Source organism: Mustela lutreola, chromosome X, assembly GCF_030435805.1.
Source record: "Mustela lutreola isolate mMusLut2 chromosome X, mMusLut2.pri, whole genome shotgun sequence".
Taxonomy (NCBI): Eukaryota; Metazoa; Chordata; class Mammalia; order Carnivora; family Mustelidae; genus Mustela; species Mustela lutreola.
In genome coordinates, this window is record NC_081308.1 from 103,224,186 (window position 1) to 103,251,440 (window position 27,255).

At 48.0% G+C, this 27,255-nt stretch overlaps 1 protein-coding gene across 2 annotated transcripts in view; it reads right to left on the bottom strand.

Annotated features, from left to right (window-relative positions):
• Nucleotides 1–1,034: 1,034 nt before the first annotated feature.
• TMEM255A (transmembrane protein 255A) overlaps nt 1,035–27,255 on the bottom strand; it is a 49,535-nt gene continuing 23,314 nt past the window's right edge. The window contains exons 5-10 of one of the 2 annotated variants that reach the window (XM_059158215.1): nt 26,507–26,575; nt 25,261–25,332; nt 24,777–24,865; nt 16,780–16,942; nt 10,843–10,986; nt 1,035–3,453 (exon numbers count right to left, since the gene is read on the bottom strand). In XM_059158215.1, coding sequence (XP_059014198.1) covers nt 3,295–3,453; nt 10,843–10,986; nt 16,780–16,942; nt 24,777–24,865; nt 25,261–25,332; nt 26,507–26,575 — 696 coding nt within the window. In that variant the 3' untranslated portion in view covers nt 1,035–3,294. The remainder of the gene's footprint in view (nt 3,454–10,842; nt 10,987–16,779; nt 16,943–24,776; nt 24,866–25,260; nt 25,333–26,506; nt 26,576–27,255) is intronic. The other variant, XM_059158216.1, reaches the window with a different exon arrangement.

Below are 27,255 nucleotides of genomic sequence, written 5' to 3' on the forward strand. Positions count from 1 at the left end.
GACAGTACTGACTTCATCTTTGGCTCTCCGTCTTCTTCATGTCTGCGCAGTGACCTCCCTGAGGGCTACACGTTCCAGGGCCCTTGGAGGTTAACGTATGCCCTGACCAGAACGTAGGAAGGCTTGTTTTGGTCTTTCCTAAAGTTGTCGAAACAGCTAGGAAAGCTAACAATTCCTTCCCCTCCCCTCTGGCACACAGATGGCACCACTTTATTTTTTTATTTTTATTTTGAAAGATTTTATTTGAGAGAGAGAGAGAGTGAGAGAAGGAACAGAAGCAGGGGGAGAGGGAGAAACAGGCTTCCGGCTGAGCAGGGAGCCCAATGCGGGACTCAATCCCAGGACTCTGGGATCATGACCTGAATCGAAGGCAGACGCTTAACCAGCTCAGCCACCGACGCCCCAGATGGCACCACTTTAGATAACTATACTTTGGCCTCACCACAGTGCTCTGTAAAATCTCTGGGTTGAGGGGTGCCTGGGTGGCTCAGTGGGTTAAGCCACTGCCTTCGGCTCAGGTCATGATCTCAGGGTCCTGGGATCAAGCCCCGCATTGGGCTCTCTGCTCAGCAGGGAGCCTGCTTCCCTATCTCTCTCTCTCTGCCTGCCTCTCCATCTACTTGTGATTTCTCTCTGCCAAATAAATACATAAAATCTTTAAAAAAAAAAATCTCTGGGTTGAGGTCTGGACTTTGGAGAGCAGCTGTGCAGTGCCTGGATTGTGGCCCACACCACAGTGACCGCCCCCCCCCCGCCCCCAACTACCCGCCTCAGTGAATTACCCTGAATCAGACTGTCCGCGGTATGGAGTGGCTTGCTTCTCTGGCTTGCTGCTTTGTTTGGTCTCAAAATGCCTTCTCAGTCTGGAGGATACTTCACTGTCCCTCTTCTACCTTCTAAAAGGCTTTACATGTTGGGTCATCGCATTCCCATTGTTCCTTGAACCATAATAGTCAAAAGTGAGTGGGCTGTTGTCAGTTGCTTGGAGTGTTTGTGATACTTTTGTGGGTTCTATGAAGACGCGTGTAAGTGGATACGGAGGAGGATAGTTTTATTAATTTGAAACATCACAAAAGCAGTCTGGGTTTCCAACATGGCAGTGATACAGATTTTAAGCAACATCCAGTTTGTAGAGGTTCTGGATTAATATTTTAATGTTTCATGCCCAGTTCAATACTTTAAAGCAGAATTAGGAATAAAGCAGTAAATATTACAAAATGCAGTCAAGGTACATATCGGAAATACAAATTCCTTCATTACAGCAAATGTTCTGCAAAAGAGTAAAGCAGCAAATATTAATTTTTCTAAGGTAACATGCACTTTATATAATTCAATGTAATAAAAAAAGAAGCTGCTCAAATTAAGTGTTACAAAATCTATTCTGTTTCAAGTTATTTTGTAAAGTAAGAAAAATACATAGAAATGAGTCAGTCTCAACACTTTAAGAAATGTGATAAATGTAGGATATACTGTGTAATGGTGCCTTTTAAAAAATTAAATACTCATACATGTTCACTAAAGCAAAAGGGAGTGTAATAACAATGGCAAGAAATTTCATTATTACAAGTTGGTATTTGTATAGTAAGTCAATTGGTCGTTAGTCCCTTTTTGAAATCCAATAGAATTTAATATGCTCAGAACTGTAGAAAATAATAGTAATTTTATATAATGCAAAAGGATTCTAGTTTTCCTGATTTGAACTCTGGATGAGACATCATTCATAATGCCGGAAGTTAAACCGAATGCTTTGCAAACATTTACTGTGAACAATGAGGGCACTTGTGCCTTGATAATTCTTGATGGCTGGGTGTCTACAAGGTAGATGGGAGCACCAGCATTTGCCTGCTACCTCTAATCCATCAAGTCGGGAGGTAGCGAAATCGGCCGGAAAATTTTCCAGTATGCGTTCTGTGTTTGCAGAACTAATTAGGTCTACCCTCCTGTAGCCCCTGTATTTTTACATCATACAAGTGTAGGATTATCCATCTTCCTTTAAATCACTCAAGTCTCAGGTTTACATAAGATCGCAGTGAAAGTGTTCCTTCTGAAGTGAAGGCATGGGTGCCGAAGTGTTCAATTCGTCAGGTGGATGGTTTAAAGCTATGCATAATTAAAAGAACCATACAAACGCCTACCACAATGTGCCAGATGGATGTGAAATCTACGGTAACACCTAAGAATTTGTCAAGTTGGCTACTTTTGAGGTTTTGCAAACTTAAAGCGGCATTGTAACACTTTCATAATCTTGAACACTGTTGTGATTGGTCTCAACAGAAAAAAGGGCCAGTAAGAGCAGTGGCATTAAAATACAGATGATTCTCTCGGGGTGGGGTGCGGGATACGTGCGGTTTGCTGGGATTGAAGCACAATATTTGAAGATTAAATAGTCACAAAGATTAGTAACAATTCATCATCACTACCCAAGAACCTAGCCTAGCGTTTTAAACTCTGAATTTTAACCGTAAGATCTCCCAGAGCCAATGTCTTCTGTAACACTGCACCACGCAGCAGAACCTCTGTCTCTTAAGTTATCGAATGTGTCACTGAGATCGACTCAGAACACCCCACACGTTGGTCTTTGTATTTCAGCGCATCCTAAACAATCAGTCCTGTTCCCACTACTCGAGGGAATATTGCACTTTTCCCTTTGGGAGGTACTGATAACGAAAGCTGAGCTGAACGATCACAACAGCCATTTTTACAATACTCACAGAGAAGAAAAGAGTACAAGATACAGGCAGCGTTTTTTGACATCCAGACACAAGCAAACAAAATCTTAGCCAAAACTCTCTGCATTGGAACCACTGGGTAGCTCCAGCTGGGAAATTTTCCTTAGGGACTGACTTCAGTGATAGGGAAAGATAGGGCCTATAGATAAGCTGGGTGCTTAACCCAAGGTGCTAGGGTGGCGGTCTGTCGAGGGTTTGAGGACGACATTGCATTTACACAAAGTGGAACAGGTGGCAAGCCCCGCTGCTGCTGCCGCAGAGGACCGAGGCGGAGCCATAGGGAAACGCAGGTCCAGGTCCCAACGGGACAAGCTTCTTGCTGGGATGGCTCCCCAGTCTTGCTTAGAGTGCGCGCTGCCCTTTTTGGAAGCGCTGGGTTCAGCCTAGCCACCCCTGCTCTGCACTGATAAATGAGTAAGCTTCATCCCTATCTTTCCCTAGCTTGGCAGGCCTTCATAAAACTTTATGCATAAGAATCACACTTTAAATTTTGTACCCTACACACTTCCACTAAAGCAGAAATACAAAAGCCACGATAATCTCAATAGCCAGCAGGCATTCCTCTTTAGGGGCTGTAAGGTGGTGGTTTTTCAAAAGGCGGGTAGTAGGGGGGAGAGTAGCGGGGCGGTGCGCTCGAGGACCACATGTAGCTGGGCGAAGGCGAGGCGGACTGGGGCTCATCAGAAAGTCCGGAGGGCGGGGAGGACGGGAAGACACCAGAATGCTGTGTAATAAAAACGAAATATCAGTTAAAGCAGCTGGGTTGCAGTCCCCCCCACCCAGCCCATCGTTACTTAAAAAACGAATGTGGACCAGGTGTGCTTCTGTTTTCGGGGCATCAGCAGGGGGGTCCCGCTGTCGCAGTCACTCAGGCTGCACAGCCCCTGCGCGGAGAGCATGGGGTCCTCCTTCCCAGCCCCTTGAGCCCTGCATCCAGTCACCTGGTCACTCCTACTTCTGTGTTGTCCCTTCAGTCCACCACTTCCCTGTCCATGTTTACAGCCCAAACCTTCAGTGCCTCTCCCTCGAGCTATGGCAACAGCATCCCCGCTAGTCTTCGGAAAGCTACTCTGGGCCTTAAGAACTTCAGAGGTTAAGCCAGTAATGCCTGGGAAAGTCTTGGCCGCCAGAATAGGTCCCATAGCCCATCTCACAGACCAAAACACCAAACAAAAACAAAAGTCAGAGAGGTTAATTGGGCTTTCTTGGATCTGGGCTTTTCCAAGTCTGACAATTTCTGTTTCATCTTAACTGCGGCCCACCCGCCCGAGCGTGGGGTCGGTCGGAGAGCAGAGAGGAGCATGGGCGCAGAGAAAAGAACACCAATGGTAAGAACAAGGAACAACCTGCCAGGTTGCAGTGACGTGGGATTCAGTATTACTTCGTGTTGTCTGATTTTGGTAGTCTTTGGGAAGAGAGAGGATAGAGATTTTTTTTTCTTTTTTAAAAAGAGTGACTTGACACATCGGGAGTCATTGCTACTTCTCTTTCCCTGGCTCATGTGTACCCTTGACCCTGATGACTTTCCTGCTCAAGGAGAGTTGGCCTGTTTTCATTTTGTTCATTGATATATCCCCCAGAGCTCAGAACAGTGCTTGGCAAGTAGTAGGTACTCAATAAATGTTGAATGAGTGACCCTAACCTCGGGAGTATATCAGATGAACTTGGTATGTTTTTTTTAAAAAAGATTTTATTTGCTTATTTGAGAGAGAGAGAGAGAGAGAAGCAGACTCCCCGCTGAGCAGAGACCCTGACATGGGACTCGATCCCAGGACCCCAGGATCATGACCAGGGCTGAGGGCAGACAGTTAACCAACTGAGCCACCCACATGCCCCAACTTGGCATGTTTTTTTAAAAGTAAAACACATTTTCAAAGAATACGGTCACATCTAGTGGGTACCTCTCCTTGCTCTGGCGGTGGAGCATGGCTGAGGCCTGGAGACCGGAGGGGACTACAACAGGGGGCCAGAGGCTGGTTTTAGGCTCTCAGGAAGGGTGAACATAATAAGCCAATGAATAGGGTTGGAGAACTGCAATTTTCTGGTGTGTCTTAGTTCTAGGAGGAACTGGTACATGAGAAGAAAAACAAAAAGGAGCGCCCGGGTGGCTCAGTCGCTTAAGCACTGACTCTTGATTTCAGCTCAGGTTCTGATCTCGTGGAGCCCAGGGTTGGATTCCAGGTCCAGCAGGAAGTCGGCTTGATCTGTTCCCTCCCCTCCCACTCCCCCACTCCCTCTCTCTCTCTCTCTCATAACTAAATAATTTTTAAGATATGGCTTTTAAAAGAAAAACAAAGAGACCCACTTAACACCACAATTTCTCAACAGTTCGAGTGCTGTTTGCCGGAGGTTATGCCTTTACTTTGGCTGGCCAGTCTGAGTCAATCATGTTATTTTTAAAGGTCTGGGGCTACCGAGAGTTGGCCTTGATAATGAGATTTCTGGAGCCTGAGACCACCTGGCTGAGTTTCCTAATCCCCAGTTCTCACCCCTGCACTCCTTAGAAAGGGCTGTTCAGGTATCTAGGTCTTGCCCATGGCACTAAAATATCCAACCACATTGTGCTGGGACGACAAGGGATGAGGCTCCCGTCACTCCCTCCTCCTGCCCCACCCCATTCATTCTTCCAGCCCTGAGTGAAGGAATGGACAGGGTCAAAGGACCTGAAGAACCCTTAAAGACAAAACAACTTGAGTCAGTGAACTTAAGACAAGCCCGATTCCTTGCTAAAATCTCAATTTGTCTCTCCACTCTGGGAGGACTTCCTAGTTTTCCATCCTGCACTACAGGACTCCCTTCTTCCCTCCTCCCCTGTTGCTTTCAAGGGAGAGCACTGTCCTCTCAGCCCAGTGGGGACAAGAGTCTCCATGCCAGGGACTGGAGACGTGGCACTTGGCCCTCCTAAAGGCGCCACGGGAGGGTGAGAACGAGGAGGCCGGGTTTAGGTGCTCCCAGACAGGAGGCGCAAGCTTCCAACAGCGCAGCAAGAGGCAGTTCTGTCCCGGGAGGTGCTGGGAGAAGCTTCTGTGGGCAGCAGCTGCCGAGGGTGGCAGTTGCACACTTTGATAGTAAAAGGGGTGTGTGTGTGTGTGTGTGTGTGTGTGTGTGACACAATGGCCTTTGGTTCTCACTTCTTGCTTTCATGTTTGGGAAGAATTCAAGCGGCCGGGAGTGGTATGATTCTCACTTCCCTTTGAGGACGCTGGGAGTCTTAAGGATAAACTTGAAGGACTCCTGGCAGAGCTAGGGAGCTAACTGGCTGCAGTCCACACACCCTTGGGGCCCGGGGTTGGGGGGGACGGGGGCAGGGAGGGCAAGGCCCACAGGACCCGCACGTAGTTTCCTAGCAACTAGCAGGCACCTTGGGAAGGATCTGGCTTTGTTACAGCTGGGGAGCTGGCCTGGTGCTTTTTGGTTCCTGCCTGGGAGTGGGAGTCGACTTTACTAATGGGACAGGCAGCTCAGCAGAACAGAGCTTTGAATCCTCGCACACCACAAAGCATGAAAAGCATCTAAATAGCCTACTGCTGGGCCACCATGATCACTTCGAGCTTGCTGCCTGCCCAGTCGCTCCTTGGAGGCGGGGGGTGAGAAGGGGGGTGAGCCACAGGCTGAGGGTGCTACCAGAGGATGACCCCCCAGCCCGCCCCTCCACCACCTGGTGGAACACACTTGGGGGAAATAGAGAGAAACTGGGGCAGCACAGCCTTCTAAGGCTTTTGGTAGCCCGTGCCATGCACCCCCTCCCCCAGGACTAAAGCGATCCTCCCATTAAATGGGTCCAATCTCTAGTGGGTCATTTTTGGTGGCTACGGTACCTTCACAGGCTTTGATAACGAGCATAAACACAGGCGCCTGCATTTTGCGTAGGCTGAGACTTTTGCTTACTAGGCGGACAGGAGAGGAGGCAGCTCACCGTGAGTGAAGGGGGGGACCCACCTGGTGGGCCGGACTGGGAAGCACAGCTGGAACCCTTGAGTTGTTACATAAAGCTCCCTTGGGTTGAATTTCCCAGCGCAAGTAGAACCCGATGCCTTATACCCTGCAGAATTTGGGCTACTTGGCTAAAACCAATGTACAAGTAGGAGGGAAATGAGCATCGTCGGGGCAACGGAAGTGAGTGGGGAGGTTAGTGAGGAGGCCAAGGTAGCCTCAGTTTCGATCCTTCCTGCCTTGAGGGATGGGGAGCTCATGAAGCGAGGACACCGTGGAGTCCAATGTTTGCTAGAGTCCCGTTTCTCCCTGCTCAGCCCTCACAGCCTCCTCAGGGCCATCTGGCCAGAGCGAAGCCCTCGTCGTGTCTGACCACAAGGAATATTTCCTAAGCTTCCTAACTGGACAGCTACCCAACGAGGGCACAACTTGGAGGGATTAAAATAAAATCCTATCCCTCTTTTTCCTCTCTCTTCTATCAGCCTTGGAGTAAAAAGGAGCAACAGCTTTCAAACGCAAAGTTACATATATAGTCCTATTTAGAAATGACCCGAATGGGGAAGTCATTTAGAAGAAAGTCTAGAAAAATCATCTGCGATGTGGGCTCTTTTTCAATCTGAGAAGATCCTAAGGAAGCTCTGGCTCTTTTTTGGTGGCGGGGAAGAGTGGGGTAGGTCTGTCCTTCTGGAAGTTTTATCGTCAGAGCTGGTGTGCGGTTTTGCTGATTGCTTTCTATTTATCTAGGAATGCAAGCAAGGTGTTCCCTCATCCTCTTGGCTTTCCTGGGTAAAGACTGGTATTTCCTCCTATGAAACTAGAAGGGCGGGGCACCTGGGTGGCTCAGTGGGTTAAAGCCTCTGTCTTCAGCTCAGGTCATGATCCTAGAATCCTGGGATCGAGCCCAGGGTCCTGGGACTGAGCACCGCATTGGGCTCTCTACTCAGCAAGGATCCTGCTCCCCTCCACCACCGCCCTGCCCCGCCTGCCTCTCTGCCTACTTGTGATCTCTGTCTGTCAAATACATAAATAAAATCTTTTAAAAAAAAATAAAAGAAACTAGAAGGGAATGAAAGTTGGTGAAGAAAAGAAAGCTCAATTCAAGCACACCACTGAAATTCCAGAAGGAAACAGTTTACCTAAAAACACATCACTTGGGGCGCCTGGGTGGCTCAGTTGGTTGAGAGTCTGACTCTTGGTCATGATCTTGGGATCCTGGGACTGAGCCAGGGCTCTGCTCTCAGTGCGGAATCTGCTGGAGATTCTCTCTCTTCCTCTCCCTCCCCTTCTGCTCTTCCCCCTGCCCAGGTGCCCTCTCTCTCTTTCTCTCTCTCTCTCTAAAATATATAAAGTCTTTAAAAGAAATTTAAAAACCCACATCACTCAAAACCCACACCACCCGACTCTGAAGTCTCCAATGAGAAAACACAGAGACCGCTCAAATCTAGAAAAAGAACCAGGAGAGGTATGAGAAGTGTCTCAGCAGCTCCTGCAGTGGGGAGGAATTTAATAATTAAATTATTAGAGAGTTTACTCTCTAGAGACTCCTTCTGAGTCATGATTAAGAAGCCCGTAATTTAAATTGGTAAAAAAAAAAATAAGTGTCCTAAAATAACTGGGGGAAAAGATCTATGCTGGGGTCAGATTTATAGCTTCCCCCAAAGAATTCTTCAAGCCAATCTAGAGTCAGACAGACTCCAAAGACAAGGGATGGGCAATGGCAAGAACTTTCCCCCAAAGGATGATGTTTGTATTGGATATATAAATCGGATGACATACGTGAAGACCTCAGCACCACAGCTGGTGCGGAACAAGGGCTCAAGGAATGGGAGTTGTTATTAAAAAGAGGAGGCTTCCACAAATCCCTGCCGGTAGTGTAGGTTTGGGTTAGGGACCCTGTTTCTGGGTTTCCACAGCACTCTGGGTAATTGTCTATTTATTTTTTGTCTCCACTGCTGTCCCCTGACCATTCCCCATTCAAGTCCCTGATTTCTTTTTTTTTTTTTTACAGTTTTATTTATTTATTTTTGTGAGAGAGGAAAGAGAGAGCAAAGGTACGAGCAGGGGGAGAGGCAAAGGCAGGGGGTGAGCTGAGCAGGGAGCCCGATGTGGGACTCGATCCCAGGACCCCGGGATCATGGCCCAAGCCAAAGGCAGACACTTAACCAACTGAGCCACCCGGATGCCCCTCAAGTCCCTGATTTCTTAATGCAATCAATCTTTATATCCACAGCTCTTAGCACAGTGCCTGCACATGGGAGCAGAGTAAACAGTGACGGGACTGAAGCCAACAGCCCAAGTCACCATTGGCATTGTCAATCTTGTTTTCATCCCTGGGGTAGTGTCTAAATGAGGAACAATGGACAGAGAAATGTCTCCATACCCTATAGACAGGCTTCCTATCTTAGAGTGTACAAGGACCATCACCAGGGGGATGATTGTTCCTACTATGGAGTTCATTAGAAAGTGAAAATTCCTAAAATCTGACAGCTTCTGGGGCTGGACCTATGTATCTGTGGCCCTTCCATCCCAGGATGACCTTTTCTTTCCTAAAGTAAGTTCTATGCCCAACGTGGGACTTGAACTCAGATCCTGAGATCAAGAGTTGTGTGCTCCACCAACTAAGCCAGCCAGGTACCCCCCGGGGATGACTTTTTATTACTTTTTACTCCTGTGTTAATTTCAGCATCCCTGTATCCTCTCTCTCTCTTTTAAAGATTTTCTTTATTTGAGAGAGAGAATACACACAAGAGAGAGCATGAGGGGGTTGCAGAGGGAAAAGGAGAAGCAGATCCCCTGCTGAGCTGGGAGTCTAACCCCAGGACCCTGGGATCACGACCTGAGCTGAAGGCAGATGCTTAACTGACTGAGCCACCCAGGGGTCCCATCCCTGCAGTCTCTTAAAGGACTCCTTTTGCCTCTGTCACTGCTGGAATTATCTATGGCTTTTTTGAACAGATTTGTGTTTCCCAGTCTATACCTATTTGGGGAATGAGTTCCCTCTGTTGTCTACCTGTAAATACCGTAGGCTTTAGAACAAGTTCCAGCACTATTTGTTCCCAAGCTTTGATGGACACCTCCTTGTTCTGGTTCTGCATTTTATAAGAGTGAACAAGTCCATGGTCACATGTATTACTGTTGCAATATACCGGCCTAGACCTCCATGCACAGCATCGGAGCTGAACAAAAGGGCACTGTCTTCAACAAAACGGGGCTTTCCAGGTTCAATTATTTTGTGAATCTAAAGCTGAAATTAGGTTGCCCAAGAGCTTTGTGTTTGTAAACTGGCTGGCTAATTGGAAGTATCCCCAATCAGTCGTGCCTTTATGTCCCCTTGGAGCACCCAGGGGCCCTTCGGAGAAGCAAATTCATTATGGGCTCCTCTCCTTTCAAAGGTTATTTCCTTTGGTTCTCAAATTTTCAATTAACCAGATTTCCGTGTAATCCCGCTCTTCTATGGTCAAGGGTTGACGATCACCGTAAATGTTGAAAAGACCATTTTGCTTGTTTCCTTGAAGTGCCTAGCCCAGTGCTCGGCACACAATGAAGGCCTTTTAATTAAGTGTCTTTCTTGGTTCTATTTCTCTGTGCTTCGTCTCAGCTCAAAAGGAAAAGGGAAAGTGCAAATTTGGTAACTCTATTTCAGATCTCTGAGATAATAAGGCAAAAAAGGGGAGGGGGGTTTGTTATTTAAAAAAAAAAAAAAAAAAAACCTTTCTCTGTATAGTCCTAGTTAAGGAAGTCTGGAGGAAAACCAGGGAATTGTTCCTTATTACAGATGCTATTCAATCCATTGGCCAGAGTCTGTTGTGTTAAAGAGCAGGACTAGACCTCTCTCAGTGGCAGAAGAATGGGAAAAGCCACAGTTGGGCAGGGGTCCCTACTGATGTACTAGTGAGTGACGTCCTCTCCTGGGTGCCGGTCAAGGCGCTCTGGGACACCTCGATCCTTGCTCCTTCTCTCCCATCTCTCTGTTTCCTGTGTTTTCCCCCCCCCCATCTCTCCTATCTTGCCTTGCTGTTGTCCGTAAGCTGATCACTAGTCCCCACAGGCTGCTGATGGCTGTCGGGCTGAAGGCCTAGCTACTTTGTCCATGGTAGGGAGGTTCCGTAATCAGGGAGAGAACAAGGCAGCACGAACAGCAGCAAGAGTCACGGAGAGTTCTTTTTCTCTCAAAGCATACCTGAAAGTCATAAGCAGAATATGGCGGCAGGTGGGGAGGGCTGTGGTAGTAGGTATTGTACGACGCCACTTGAGGACGAGCATAGTAAGAAACCGTCGGATGGGCATTTTCAACGGAACAGTTCAGCGCCGGCAGAGTAGGGTTCTGTAGAAGAACACAGATGCGAAACAACATAAACGTTCATCACCGGGAGACAGTGTTAAATAATAAGAAGAATAGAAAGCCACCCGCAAAACCAAGGAGGCAATAAAGAGATCAGTGGTGGCCAGGGGGTGTGTTGGGGGAGGGGTGAGGAGAGTGTGGAGGGCTTTTAGGGCAGTGAAACTACTCTATGATAGTATAATGATGGATATGTGTCATTATACTTTTGTCCAAACCCGCAGAATTACAACATCAAGAGTGAGCCCTAAGGTAAACTATGGCCTTTGGAGGATAATGACTTGTCGATGTAGGTTCATCCTTGATAATAAATGTACCACTCTGCTGGGGATGTGGTTGATGGGCGAGGCTACGTGTGGGGTGGCAGCACCGAGGCCATGGGAAATCTCCATACCTTCCTCTTAATTTTGCTGTGAACCTAAAAGAAGTCTTTAAAAAAACCGCAGTGAGGGCACCTGGGTGGCTCAGTGGGTTAAGCATCTGTCTTCGGCTCAGGTCATAATCCCAGGGTCCTGAAAGCAAGCCTCGTGCAGGGCTCCCTGCTCAGCAGGAAGTCTGCTTCTCTCTCTTCCTTACCCCCTACTCATGCTCTCTGTCTCTCTCAAATAAATAAATAAAATCTTGGGGGGGAAAAAAAATCCCACTATGTTACATAACATGATTCCTGACTTACATAAAAGCAAAGGCCCAAATAACTATGTATGTATGTACGTTTGTAAATGAAAAGAAATCAACCTGGGAAGATTCACAACAGACTGTCAGCTGTGCTTATCTCTGCAGAGGGGAGCAGTATGAGGAGGTATATGGGGACCACTCATTTTTTTTTTTTAAGATTTTATTTATTTATTTGACAGAGAGAGATCACAAGTAGGCAGAGAGGCAGGCAGAGAGAGGGGGAAGCAGGATCCCCGCTGAGCAGAGAGCCCGACTCGGGGCTTGATCCCAAGACCCTGAGATCATGACCTGAGCTAAAGGCAGAGGCTTAACCCACTGAGCCACCCAGGCGCCCCATTTTTTTTAAGTAAGCTCCACAATGGGCATGGAGCCTCACTTGGGGCTTGAAGTCATGACCCTGAGATCCAGACCTGAGCTGAGCTAAGAGTTCGACCATTAACTGACTAAGCCATGTAGGTGGTCCTCTTTTTTTTTTTTTTTAATATGTATTACTGGCGTCATTTTCCCCCAAAATTATTATTTTGAAAAATTCAAACCTATAGAAAAGTTGAAATCAATTAAAAAAAAAAGACAAAAGAATAAGACCCAAAATACACGCTAAAGGAAGTGACCACTGACTATTAGTTCCCAAACACAGCTGTCCCAAGCAGGCCCTTATGAGTGCCACATAGGTCAAGGTGTAGGGTCCATGTTTTTCTGGTTTTCCGTGTCGTTAATACTGCCGCCATATGTGTGGGTAACCAAGAGCTGTCTGCAAAACCAATGGGTCTCGATTCTCGGTACTTATCTACTGCACATTAGCGGAGAGCAGAAGCTTCCTCCGGAGTGATGAAAACGTGTGGGCAGGTTTGGCAATGGCTACAGGCAGCTACGTTGGGAGTGTTGGCAGAGGAAGCTTCCTTATAGCAAGTTTCAACACAGTTCTGCTGCTCTCTTCCTTGGAGTGGGTTACTGTTTACATCTCCCGGAGGTTTGAAGAGCTACAAACGTCAGGCATTACAATGCAGCTCCCAGACAAGAAGAGAAATGTTTGTCAGCCCCTCCCACGTATGGGAGAGGGCTGAGATTCTTGACCATTCCAAGGGCTGGCTCGCTTTATAGAGAAAAAGTGCTCAGAAACACCCTTACCTCTCCACCAGAATGCTAAGAAGAAATTTCATCCCCAAAGAAGTCCCAGAAAGCATGTTCCCTTGGCCTTCTGTCAATTAAAAGCACACCCTCCAGCTCTTGCCAAATGAAAACAGTTCTTCTATGCAAATAAACTAAACCTAGCCAGAGAGAAACAATCATGCAATGTAAACTCTATCTATAAAAATGTCTGTGTGTTCAGCGAGGCCAGGGACGGCGGGGTGGCAAGAGGGAGGCGAGATCATCTTTGGAAGGAAGATGACTGTTACAGAGACAGCAGCACAAGGAAAGACTGAGTGAGCACAGGAAAGGCACAAGAGAGAGGAGAGTCAAGGGTAGAGAGTATAGACAGAATGGACAGGGCAAGAGAGGCCCGGGGAGCAAAGACAGGTACACGGTTGGGCAGGGAAGGAGCCGAAGAGATGGCTCCAAGTAAGTGTCTCGTGAGGCCTCACACTGCTAACTGTGATTTTATGACAGATCTGGTCTCTGTGTCCCAGAAGTGTGTGTATTTCTGTTAGAACTCGGGGGTCCTGGGGGGTGGGGGGCTGGATGGCTCAGTCGGAGAAGCAGCTGCCTTCGGCTCAGGTCATGACCCTGGAGTCCCTGGCTCAAGCCCCACCTCAGGCTCTCCACTCACCAGCCAGTCTGCTTCTCCCTCTGACCCTCCTCCGCCTCGTGCTCGCTCTCTCTCACTTTCTCTCTCTCAAATAAATAAATAAATAAAATCTAAAAGAAAAATCTCTGGGGCTCCGAGGTTATGAGACTCCCCATTACTGATCGGTCGCATTCTGAGCTTCAGGGAAACAAGAGGTTACGAGGCGGCCCAGGAAATGGTGAACACGGTCTTGCCTGGACGAGACATTGTGGACTTTGCAAAGCGTGCCACTTTTATGCCTCCCACTTTCCTCCAAACCAGAGACACCGATGAGGAGAAAACGGCAAGATACAGTCACCTTTTAAAGACCCATCTCAACTTCTATCTTGGGTCAAAAGACACTTCATCAAATATTTCTCAAAGATTCTCTTCCCCAAGCCTCCTCTGGTAAGGAATGAGGACATCCATCTGCGTCCCTCTCAGGAGGGCACATTCTGGAAGCGGCAGCTCCTAGCTGATCCTCCTGACAGCTGCCAGCTCCCAGCCCTTGGCTCCGGTCCTCACTCCCTAGGAATGGCTTTCACCCGCCAGCCCCCAGAGGGCCTCCCTGCAGATCCCTGGGCCTGCTGCTCAGTGGGGAGGCACACCGCAAGTCCCCAACCGTGTTTGGACCCAGGCCAAGGACTGTAGTTAGGCTCACCTGGTTGATGTTCCAGGATGGCCTACACCACGTCTCATTTTAGTAAAGCCATCGAACGAAGGGCTCTGTCTTGGCCCCCATCTTTCACTCCCAAGAAGGAGCCCTTCGTTTGATTGAGCCCTCTCCCATCTCAGGAATTGAATTCTTTGCCCCTGATCTTTGCTCTAGTCTTTGGTTTTCCCCACTGGTCCTTGACCAAGTTCCCAGGCCCGATATTTGTACTTCCCTGGCCCTCCGCCCCCTTCCCTCCTAAGGAAGCTCCGGACAGCTGGAAACAACTCGCTTTCAACTGTTCTAAATTAAAGCAGCTAAACAAAGGAGGTAATGTGTGTTAAAGCACTTGTAGAACCGGAAAGGGATGTCCAAACGTTGGCCTGGGCAGCTGGGGTACAGTAGAAAAAGCAAAGGCTCTTGGCATTGGACAAAGCTGGGCTCCATTCCCAGCTCTGCTGTTTAGTTCTGGGTAAGTCACTTGACCTCTGTTGGCCCATTTCCTCATCTGTTAAATACTTACCTCATCAGGTAGTAAGAGTGAGGAGAAGTGAAGAAAGTAATCGTGCAAAAACTCTTTGTATCGAGTAAAGGACCATCACTGCTACCTCTCAGGACAGACCCTCAACAAATCCCTTTTCCCCCTAAAGATCAAAAGTCACAGTGAAATGAAGATTCCAGAAATAAATCTGTACATTGAAGGTCAACCGATTCCTTGCAGGAGCCCCATGGAGGCTGCTGAGTAGCCGCCACCCACTGCATTTGAGCTCAGCTGCCCAGGTCTGAAAGCACTAGGAACCTTCCAGAGAACCCTTAACACCCATCACGCTGTCCTATCTCCCCAACTCGCCAACCCCAGTGCTTCTCCTCCAGCCAGACTGGCTCACATTCTACATGGCACCTCAGCTTTCACCCATCCCCTTGGGGAAAGTCTCCAAGAACATGGGGTATTCTTTGCTCAACCCAGAAACAGCTTTCCTGAAAGCCCTCTCACCCCAAAGCTCCCTCAGGCCCAGACCTACAAGACCTCCTCCCTCCGAGGGTCCCACCTATGCTGATGTGTCCACCACCCCTTAATGCTTCAGCTTGCCCTGGCATGGGGAGGGGTGTAGGAATGAGAAATGTGTGTATGAGGGGTGCCTGGGTGGTTCAATCAGTTGAGGGCCTGTCTCTGGGTTTCAGCTCAGGTTGTGATAGGGTCATGAGATCGAGCCCTGCATCGGGCTCTGCGCTGGCCGTGGAGTCTGCTTGAGATTCTCTGTCTCCCTCTCCCTCCTCCCCACCACAACCCCCACTCTCTCTCTCTCTCCCTAAAAAAATAAAAAGTGGGAAAAAAAAGGGGAAATGCGTGTGTGAGAGAGGGAGAGGAAAAAAAGACAGACAGACTGGATGTGAGCAAGGAAGGAATTCTCCTGACTTGGAGTCAGGAGCAGGAACATTCAACTTCCTGACAACCTGGTCCAGCTCTAGAGTGTTTTCTTTCCCCTTGTCTTACCCGCCTTTCACTTTCCATTGCTGAGCCTTTGACCGTCCAAGGTGACCGTCCAAGGTCAAATTACAAACTGCCTTTCAGGTTCCTATTCCTCAGGGAGCCCAAAATGGGACAGAAACAGCCCAGGGCTTAGGGGCTATCTGCCTCATTTCCGGGGTCAAAGGAAAACCTCTTTGAGGTACAAAATAATTCCCTAAACACAAGTGGGACCCCTCTAGAGCGGTGGTGCTCAGTCCTGGCTACAGAACAGAACCACCTGGGGGAACTTTTAAAAAAATATTGATGACAGGTCCTCAATTTAGACCCATTAAATTAGAAGCTCTGGAGGAGGGGTCCAGGCATCTGGGCTCTTTTAAGCACCTCAGGGGATTCTATTCTAACAGGAAGCCAGGTTGACAACTGTAGCACTAAAGCTATATCCCCATAATCAGAGGTCAAGGTTTGTTAAATGAGCAAAGAAATGCTTTAAAATGCTTTAAAAGCAAAGGAAGGAAGAAGCCCATTATTATAGGGCACTTACTTCCTAGGGGCTGAGTCCTCCCACACTTTTATATGGTGTATGCGTGTGCATGCACGCACACACACACACACACACGCATAAATATGGCGAGAGGTTGAGAGGGAAGATCGGGAACTCAGGGAGGTTGAGGCTGAGGGCAAGACTGCGCAAGCAGCTTAGCCCAGGGCTGGCACACATGATCTTTCTGGAGAAACTCCAGGGTGAAATTCCTGGGAAGGGGGAGACTAGCATTACTCTTACCTGAGCTAAAACAAAACAAAACAAAACAAAAAAACCCTCTTTTCTTCCATCTCTCCCTAGTCTGTTAAGGGAAAAACTACCCAGAAAGGTTTCCTGCTAACAGTGTGTATTTGTGTGTGGCGGGGCGGGGCAGCACGAAAGGCTATGTTTACATAACCAGCGTGAACGGGAGAATTGAGGCCACCAGCTCCTCAACCCCGCCCCCAGAACGTGCCTCAAGAACACGGGCAACTCATGTTAACAAGAAATGTTTGCACACTAACGACATTGCCTGGCTCCTTCAACTTGAGTTGTTTGAAGGCGTCTATATTCTTAAAGCGACTGCCTCTGATTCCTCCCTTCAAAACATGAGTTCCCCATCACCTCCAGCCTCCTAGCTTCTACCTTGGCCTCCACCAGGGGCCTCTGGAATGGGAAGGCACTTCCTTCCTTACCATGTCCTTAAAGCCTCCAAGGACCGCAGCCGTGATGATGCCCAGGAACAGGCCGACGATGTTGAGGATGGTGGCAGACCAGAGCAGATGGTAGAGGTGAATGATGTCTTGGCAGCTGCTGACGTCAATGTACTCGTAGTACCCACCGGTGATCTCCACGCGGCTGGACGGGGAGAGGCACACACCAGTCAGTCCCAGGGGAGCAGGCTGTCTCTCTCTCTCTCTCTCTCTCTCTCCCACACACAACCCCCCCAGGGCTCTGGCTATCAAGCAGCTCAGCAAAAAGACAGGTGAGCAGGTGGGGAGCTCTGGTGAGGGACAGCACAGCCATGAATGTGCTGGGGGAGCGAGGCGCTATGATAAAATGTGACTGCTGTTTATCCAAAAGATAAATGAAAAACAAAACAAAACAAAACCTCCTACTGACCAGAGAAACCCTTGTCACCATCACTAACAGAACATGTATGCATATCTATCATCACAGATGTCGATCGGATCCATGATTTTGAAAAATAATACAATTATAATAGCAAAAAGGGATACAGTGCTCAGTCTTAGACAGCATATGTGGGCACTTGGTCCGTGCCAGGCCCAGTGCTAAGCATTTTACGTATGTGAATTCATGAAATCTGTGCTGTTGAATATGGTAGCTACTGCTCATGGCACCATTTAATTAAATTAATTAAAATGAAGTAAAACAAAAAATTCCGTTTTCAGGCTCACCAGCCGCATTTCAAGTGCTCAAAAGCCGCACTCCTAAGAGCCACACTGGAGCAGAAAAGTTCTATTAGCACGGCAAATCCTTACGCTAGTCTATGAGGTGAGTCCTATCACCATTCCCATTTTCCAGATGAAGAAACTGAACACAGAGAGGTTAGGGGCTTGCCCAAGTCATAAGTAGAAAAGCTGGCATCTGAATTCAGGCTTCAAAGGTTTCCCCATTTCCTCTTTCAAAATAAAACAGCAACAAATACAAAAACATCGTCCCAGGAAAAAACTGAAGACAAGCTGCTGCCCAAAACCTGAATCTCACCCCCAGGTCCTCCCCGCCCGGCCACCATCTCTTACGTGACTTGCTATGAACTGAATTGTGTCCCCTTCCAACATTGGCAAGTCGAAGCCCTAGCCCCCACTAGGATTGCAATCTGACACAGACAGGGTTTTTAGGAAGTAATTGAGGTTAAATGAGGTCAGAAGGGTGGAGCCCTAATCCAATAGGATTGATGGCTTTATAGAAAGTGGAAGAGAGAGAGAGAGAGGAAGAGCTCTCCATCTGTACCCACCGAGGAAAGGCCAGGTGAGGACACGATGGGGGATGGGGAAGGTAGGTGTCTGCAAGCCAGGAAGAGAGACTTCCCCAGGCCCCGCCATGTGGGCACCCTGATCTCAGATTTGCAACCTCCAGAACTCCGAGCAAATGAATGTCTCTTGTTGAAGCCACCCCGACTATGGTATTTACCACGGCAGCCCAGCCCGAGCTGCCTGACAGGTTTACCCTCCTTGGATTGCTAGTCTCCAGCACTTACTTGTTCCTGTCTATCTCTTGGACCTGAATGGAAGCTCTAGGGCAGGGACTCCCGGTTTGTTTAGCTCGGTTTTGTTCACTAACGTTCCTGACATGTAGCTGGGGCTACATAAACACTTGCTGAGCTGATTCACTGAAAGTTCCTGTCTTCTTGGATGTTGCAAACTAGCTTACAACTTGGCCTGGGAATCGTTAACGAATCTCCAGTATTGTGCCTCTTAAAAAAATTGAAGGTTAACCTCCAAAGGGAGGGATTGTTCATGCCAGAAAAGACTTTTCAGCATCACAGATGATTTTATCTTAGGATTCTTTACTATCAGTGTTTTCAGTGTTTTTTCTGAGGACTTGCCATCTGCGCGGTTACAGGACAGACTGCATCAGAACCATCTGCGTTTATGTGTGTGTGTGTGTGCGCGCGCGCCTGCCTGTGTGTGTCAGTGCATTATTTGTGTGTCTGTGCGCGCATATGTCTTGGAGAAAGAGATGCTTCAACATGCAGATTCCCAGGCCTGGCTCCAGTCCCACAGAATTGGGCAGAATGTCTTAGGGTGAGTCTCAGGGATCTGTGTTAATGAGCTCACTGATGTTTGAAACCCACTGTTTTATTTGTTGTTGTTGTTGTTTTTTTTTTTTTAAAGGAAACTCTACTCCCTACCTGGGTTCCAACTCTCAACCCAGAGAACAAGAGCCACACACTTCCCCGGACAAGAGCCTGCCAGGTGCCCTGAAACCCACTGTTTTAAATCGTAAGCTTCTATAGTAAGATTTTTAAAGGTGTCTTCATTCATCAGAATTTGAACTGGATTTCAGTATGTTCAAGGGCAAAGCTGGAGCCCACCCATAAGCAGGAAGAGATACACAGAAATCTTATTACCTGAAGCTTAAAGACCTGTGACTATCCCTGTGTACATCCATGAACACAGTAACTCCAAAGTGATTATTACTCGTGGCAGGTAGGATATTTTGTTTTTGAGAGTATCAAATAAGAATACATATATCTAGCTATCATCAGAGATGTCGATCAAATCTACAATTCTGAAGAATAATGCAATTATAATATCAAAAAGTGCTATAGTCCTTACTATTACCTGGTTCTACTCTAAGCAGTTTGCAAACACTAACTCAGTCAATCTCTATAGTAACTCTATGTGGTAGGGGCTATGTTTTATCCCTGTTACCTACAGATGAGAAAAATCAAGGCAGAGACAGAAATTAAGAGGTAGAGGTGAGATTTGAACTCGGACACTCTGGCCTTGAGTTTGTACTTAACCATGACATTTTGTTGCCTCTCAAAATCAAAACTGAGTGCCACTGACATAGAACACTGTGGAATTCTGTTACTCTATCATTATGAATTACAATCAAGCAAATCAGATTTATATTTCATGCTACGTTTTTTGGATATTACTTGCACGTATCTTTTCTTTTTCATTGAACCTAATACAAAACCACAAGCCATAACATTGGAAAGAAGACCTATTTCATTATCTTCTTGAAAAATTCTTGCTTCTGATATAAAATATGAACATATCCCGTATTTATTGGGATTTTAAGGCATTACTCTCAAGAGTATCACTTATTAATAGATTTATGCAGTGAAAAGAAAGATAGCTTACTGCCAAAAAGAGGCACAGACAGGACTGCCGAAAGGCAGGCCGGTGGGTAAGGGTGAGTGTGGGGTTGTCGGGGCCCAGGAGAGGCTGAAGAGTCAGCTTCTGACTTCCCCCAGGTTATCTTTGTCTACTTCCTAACACACAAAGGGCAGGCTGGGAGTACACACAGACAGGCAGTACTGCACAGAAGGCTCTAGAGTGGGACCACGTTTGGATCCCAGCTCTTGTCGTTTATTGTCTGACCCTCAGCAACTTTCTTAACCTCTCCGAGCTTGGGGGATTTAATGAGAGAATGCACGAAAGCACCACTCCAGCACCTAATAAGAGCCCCCGGCAAAATATGTAGCTGTTCCCCCCCCCCTTCTAAGAGCCAGCCTCTGGCAATGAACCTTAGACTCTTGTTCTTAGAAGCATTGACACTTGAAAGGCACAGACCACACCACCGTGATAGGTTAGTGGTTTGTTTAAAAATATTTAATAATTTTAGATACTATATGTTTGGTTCCAATTTGAGCAGGTTCAGCAGCTATTGAAGTATTTTTTACTTAACCATGAAGCGAAAGAACATTAATGCTTAGATCTGGTTCAGGGTTTAGCAAATGAATGTGGTTTGTTTCTCTGTGAGATTCCGGATTCCACTTGGTTCAGTCTCTAGACTGTAAGGCCCTCTCACCAGACCCTACCACTGCCCGATTAAGCTTCTTTGAACATTTTGAAAACTAAATCATTCGTTTAATCAAAATCCTCTGTGGCTCTCCATTCATTACCTTCCTGATAAAGAGTTCCAATTCCTCAGGCTGCCATAATCTGACTCTAGAAGGGAGTCCACCCTCCAGCTAGCCTGAGCCCCCAGGAGCCCCAGCCTGGCCATGCTGGCTACTTACTCCAAACCTATGCTCAGATTTCTGTCCCTGCATGGAGGGTGCTGCCTTCTGTTCTCTGCCTATCCTAACCTCTCCCACTACTCGAAGATTCCATACCATCTCTCTAGTGTCTTCTACAAGGACTCCAGTGCCCCATTCATTGGCTTTTTCCCTGGACTCCCACAGCCTCAGACAGCACGTTCCTCTCAGTCTGGCACTTCGCAAATGACAGAAATTCAGTTAGTCATTGAATCCAATGTTTATTGAGGGCCCATTCAGTGCCAAGAGCTAGGCTGGGTGCAGAGGTTACAGTCAAGTTGGACATAACATCTCCACGTAAATTGTAACCTCTCGAGGGTGACGGTCTTCTCTTACACTTCTGTTGTGTCTCCCTCACTGCCTAGCACAGTAGTGGAAACATTCTAAGTCATCAATAAACACCTGGTGAATGAGTAACTGAGTTCAAAGACTGATGGCGGCATTGATCATGAGCTTGATTGCCCAATATAGGCTTTCACCCTCTTGCTCTCAACTTGCTGGGTGCGCATGGAGAAACAGATAACCTCTCTGTGTTTCAGTCATCATTTAACAAAGGAGGAGGCAATAGACCTTGGATAAGGCAGCAGGACATCCTTCTACCCTTCCATAGGGACCTGGAACCCTGGGAATCTGCATGCGGGACTAAGCTGCCCTCCCCACAACCCCCACTGGTAAACTGAGTTCCAAAAGGGTCAAATTATGCTTTCTCCATACCTATTCTTCTCAAACAGTCCCTGGCACATATTTTAGGAGCTCTGTAAAAGTTTGTTGAAGGGAGGAATGAATGAAAGTAAGCTATCTCTTTCTGTTTTATTACCAGTGGAGACAGCTGACAGACTACCCCGTATCCCTCCATTTCCTTTAGGTGACGCATTGGCAACCAGTGATATTGACCTGACCTCTCGGAAGCTGAGCGAAGGGCTTTGAGGAGCTGTGTCCTAGAGAAAGCCACCTTCCTGCACAAGGCTAAATGGAATAATCTATGTTTGGTATTAAAACCTCACTGCCTTGACGTCAGAGAAGGTCTGTGGGTTTGAGGGGACAGTAGAAACTCTGTTTCCATAGCACTATACAAATGACTGCCTGATGTTTTTGTTCCCACTTTTTTTTTTCTTTCTTTCTTGGCCTCCTTTCCAGGAAATGGACTGGAGGAGCTGGCAATTGATTAAAAATAGGTTTCGTGTGAGGAAAACAAATACACACTCGGCAAATTTAAAGTCCCCACATCTCTCAGAATGCTTGTTGTTAGCTATATTTAGGCCTGGAGTTCAGGTCTCTTTGGCACTGACTGGAAAAAGCCTATGGACAAGGAAAAACTTTCCCCTCTATTGTAGGATCGTTGCCTCTTCAAATCTCGTGGCCCTAGTTTATGACCCCACTGAGACTGTTTCCCGATGGGAGGTTCAGGAAGTCTTTTCCTAGTGGCTTTGCCTTTGGAAACTTAGCACTGCCGACAGGGCCTTGACTGATGCCTGGGGCTGGTCTCCGGGCATCAGGTAGGTAAAAACCATTTCCAGGCTTGAAGATCTTTAGGGACAATATCCCTTAACCGCTCTTAGTTGCCTAGGCCAATATTTTATTTTACTAGTAAGGAAGGTGTTCTTCTTTTTGGTACTTTCCCAAAAATGTCACTCCTGTTTCATTAGGTCTTTACTAATGCCTGGTCCTGTGCTGGGGCCTGGGGGTATAGATAAGATGAAGTCATGTTCCCTGCCTCTAGACAGCCCAGAGTTTAGCACCGCTCCTCATAAAATTCCTTCAGAGAATTTAAAGACCATCCTGGCCTACGTTGCTCTAAGAAAGTAAGAAAGTCAGTTATTATCAAGCTCAGATTGACAGGAAGATATACAGGGGTTCCACTTTCGGAAAAAAAATTTCACCTGAGGACTCAGTTAAATGTAATTTAAAGTAGGGTTTAGTTTGTGCAAACCTTTTCCAGCAACACACCTAATTGCAAAGAGAAAGGTGTGTGCGCAAGGAATCACTTTGCAGCCCTCCCCGAGCTGGCCTCCCCTCTTTCCGTCTCAGACCTGTGGTGCTGGCCAGCTCCCAAACCCTGCCCCGCCCCGCCCCCCCACCAACCCCAACCAGGAAGTGGGAAAAGAGGGGGAGCGGACCAGAGTGGGGGGAGCAGGGAGACCGTGAGAGAGAGGGAAGAAGGGGAGAGAAGGACAGCAGTGGGGCAAGGGAGGCAAGGGGAGGAAAAGGAAAGATAGCAAAATAACCCCAATTCCTGTGGGACCTATTTTACATTCCTTTGATCATTTTTGGAAGGATGAGCTCAGGAAGTACAATTATAGCCAGCCTCTCCATCACCGCTGCGAGGGACGGAAGTCCTTTGCAAGTGTTAGTTATTATTACAACATGAATAATTGAACCTCCCAGATAATCCCCAAACCTCATTTGAGTCTTTAAGTTTCTCTTCCTCCACCCGCCAAACCTTTTAACGAAATGAGGCTCGTACACGGGAAGGGGGGAGAGGGCTTGTGTGAGTCCCGCATGTCTCCTGCGTGCCTCTAGTCCGCCAGGTCTTGATTCTCAAACCAGAGTGACACCCCCGCCCCCGCCAATACCCAGAGGAGGGAGTGGGAGTGAGGAGGGGGCTGCATCTATCTGATCCTTCTGGATCTAGCTCCAGCCAGGCCCCCTCTGCCAACTCCCTTCCTCTCTTCCCTCTCCAGGCCCTCAGAGCCCCATATTCCACATTCTAGCATTTGGTGGCTTATGGGGTCTGGCGTTGAGTCTAAATTGCTTACAGGGTCAAGTCCAAAGTCACTCCCATGGCCTGTGAGCTCTCTGTGGTCGCTTCCTACCCCTGCCAAACAGGGGGTCACAACTGCTGGGAATGCCCTCCCCACCTCTACCCCGTTTTGGTTTGTTTCCTAACTCCCTACTCATCCTTTAAACTTCAGTGCCCACATCACCGCCTCCTTGACACTGTCCCCCAGCAACTCTGAGTTCAGTCATTTGGGTAACCAGGGTCCCCAATGTGCCTACTAATCCCCACCCTACTTGTCACACTCTGGCATATGTAATCAGTCGTCCACACATCCCCACTAGTCTGTGACCTCCTCAGTGGTAGACTCTGTATTCCTACCCCCTAAATGTGTTTTGAAAGAAGGAATAAGTGATGTTTTTGCAATTAGAGGGCAGAGGCCAGGGTGGTTGTGACAAGATTAGCACCGAGTCTGCTCCTGCCACAGGGCCTTTGCACTTGCTGTTCCTGCTGTTTGAAATACTCTTTCCTCAGGTATCTACTTGGGTTGCCCTCTGCCTTCCTTCAGGTGTCTGCACAAATGTCCCCTTCTCAAAGAGATCTTCCCTGGCTACTCTGTCTCACATAGCACACAGGTTCGTCACTTTGTCACTATCTATCTACCACCCCTGGCTCATTTTTTTCTCAGACCCCTGATCAACCCTTGACATATATATTTACATGCTATTGGCTGTCTTCCCTAGTAAAATATCAGCTTCATCAGGGTAAGGACTTTTATTCTGTTTGCTACTGAATCAGCAGGGGCTAGAATAGGGCCAGCCCCAGAGAAGGCGCTCAGTAACTATTTGTTGAGGGCTGTTGAACTTGGACTTAAGACAGAACTGGATTTGAACCCCATCTCTACCATTTCGAGTTCTGTGTGACCTTGGGCCAGATGACTGCTTCCTCTGAGCCTCACTCCTCACTCCCCACATCTGTAAAATGGAGATGATCATCCTACATGCATCAGGACTAAATGAGATCAAATATTCCAAAGCACTTTGCACGGCGCCTGGCACAGGGGAGGCAAGTAACGCTTATTAGCCGAAATCTGTTGACAGATCAACATCTTGCATTTCTCTGATCTGGACAGCGGCGTGCCCTTGCACTCTGTCGGCCCGCACCCCCTCTGCCTCCCTGCCCCTTAGAGTCCCCACTGGGGTCGGACTGCCATTCCTGGAGCCTGGCCGCCCAGTACGTACTTGCCACAGTTGTAGAGGTCGCAGCAGAAGCAGGTGTTGCCCCGGATACGAGGTGTGCAGAATCCTCGGCTGAGGTGAGGGCAGTTCACCTGAGGGCACACACAACAGTGAGGGGGCGGGCTGGCGGGGATGAGGACATGACCCTCCGGGACTGGAAATGTGAGTTAGTGACCGATGGAGACGGCAAGGACGGTATGGACAGCTGTCCGATGAACACCCCCCGCTCGGGAGGGGGATGGGGCTGGGCCCTGGGCTGTCTGAACTTGTGCCTGAGACAAGCCACCGAGGAGCCGGGGTCGATTCCAACCCCGGCCACCGCCCTCAGTGCCCCATCCCTAAGGTCAGAGATGCAGAGGAAGGAAGGGTGGATGGAAGGACAGATGGAAGAACAAATGACAGTAGGAAACAGGACAGGTGGGGACCGGGAGCCCGGGGATGGGGGCGGGGAGAAGGGGAGCACATGCAGGCTGAAGTACAATAGTACCTCTCTAGCTGCCTGGGTAAGGTTCCTCATAACCCTCGCGGAAGGAGAATTTTTGGTTGAGGAACTTATGACCTTACATAGGAAAAATAGGATTAGGGGGAGCAGGGTTACAAGCAAACCTATGGAAGTCATTATTAATATTTTCACAGTCACCAAGTTAACATAAGAAAGCAATCAGCACGAAATCGAGAGAACATCAATGACATTTTTACACATCTCGAGTTTGCAAACAATTTAAAAGATCAGTTTTTCCATTTACCATCTTTCAAGAACCTTTCCAGACTCCCTTCCCCATACGGATACAATGAAGTGCTTGTAAGCGGACACTTTTTTTTTTTTTTTTTTTTTTTTTTTTAAATATCTGGTCCTTCATGTAAATGCTCACTGCCTTTTTGGTAAGCTGTCAGCACACGCGCCTTTCTACTCCTCCCTTCGAACCCGAGGATAGTTAGAAAAAACGGTGAATTTGCAATGGCAGGGGCAAGGGCCGGGGAGGAGCAGGTAAAAGGCATTGCCATAAGAGAAGTATTTGCCCTGGTGCCTTGGGAGGAGGGCACCATTCCTTGGGCTCCATTCAGACAGTACTTTATGTCGAATGGCAGTTTCATGTTTGAGGGCTCTCTGGGTTGGGGGGCAATTATTATGTGTTCTCTGAGCAGGCAGTGGGTTGGGTCACTTTCTGAAAATGACCTGGAGCTGAGCTTCCCCTCACTGCCCACTGCCTCTGGTTCTGCGTGAGGCATGGAAGAAGGGAGAAGTTGCCATGCAAAGTGACTCAGACTTCTCAATGGCCCTCATTTGGCTTCCTGACTTGTCTTGTGTGTGGCACTCAGGCTCTGCCTCCCTAGTCCAGACGCTGGGCTTTGGTGGGGCTCCTGCTTTTCTTCCAGCTGGCCACCTAATCCAAGCGACAAAACCATCATCTGCAGAGCCGGGGGTGGGGCCTGCCTTGGGGCCTGAACTCAGCTGTCCCTCTTGGGATGGAAGCCACACACTGAGAAGCTGCCTGCTGGGGTCACGGGGGCAGCCTGTGGCCACAAAGCAAAGTAAATCTGATTAGGTCTCAGGAGGCTCCAACCTATGACCGTGGCCTCATTAGCACTTGTGCTCTGACCCACTGAGCAAATCAACTACAGACACCTAGTGGCAAGCCTTAGGCCTGTGAAAAGGAGTAAAAGAAAGGGGGGTTCCAGCAGAACAGAAGACCCTCCCAAAAGGTAAGGCACGCAGCCTCATTCGGGCTCACCTCCTCAGCCTCCTTCTGGGATGTCTTGGGGACATAGTGGCACCGGTTAGCGTAGAGTGGTTTCAGATCCTGGAAAGGGAAACAGCAAACCAAAGAGTTTGGGTTTTGGAAAACAAAGCAGCAAGTGCTCTGACTGGTAATAAAACATCTGAAAATGCGCACACGCGCGTGCACGCACACATGCACACGCACACGAGCAGGCACCGGGTTGGGTTAGTTTCTGAGCGGCTCATCTATGGAGCCCAAGAATCTGAGGATTAGAGACAAATGTTCTCGTAACTGCTTTCCACCGGGCCACTTGGTTAATGAGAAGTTAGGAAATTGAGTGAGAAATCAGTTCCTTGAAATTTTCTCTCTGGTTTTCTTTTATTTCTAGTCTCCATCTTCCTGCCCAGAGTCCCCAGGGAACAAGATGCAGCACTCCTGCAACATGGTATTCCCAAAAGGAGGGAGCCCGGCTCCCAAGATGAGGTCTCATTATCACCTGAGCTCAGGAAGCAAGCCCCAGGGGGCTGAGCAGCTGCTGAGACTGCTGTAGATTCTAACTCAGCTGAACTATGAGCCATTCACTCAACTACACAGATTAGATGAAGACTGTGACCTCTGAAAATACCGCGAAAGCCCAGAAGACTGACATGGGGCTCAAGGACAGTTGACTCCTGGCTTGGCCAGCTTCCTGGTGAGGGAGCTCTCCGGCATGGGGGTTGGGGTTGATCAGATAGACACGATCCAGCGCTGCCTGGGAACTT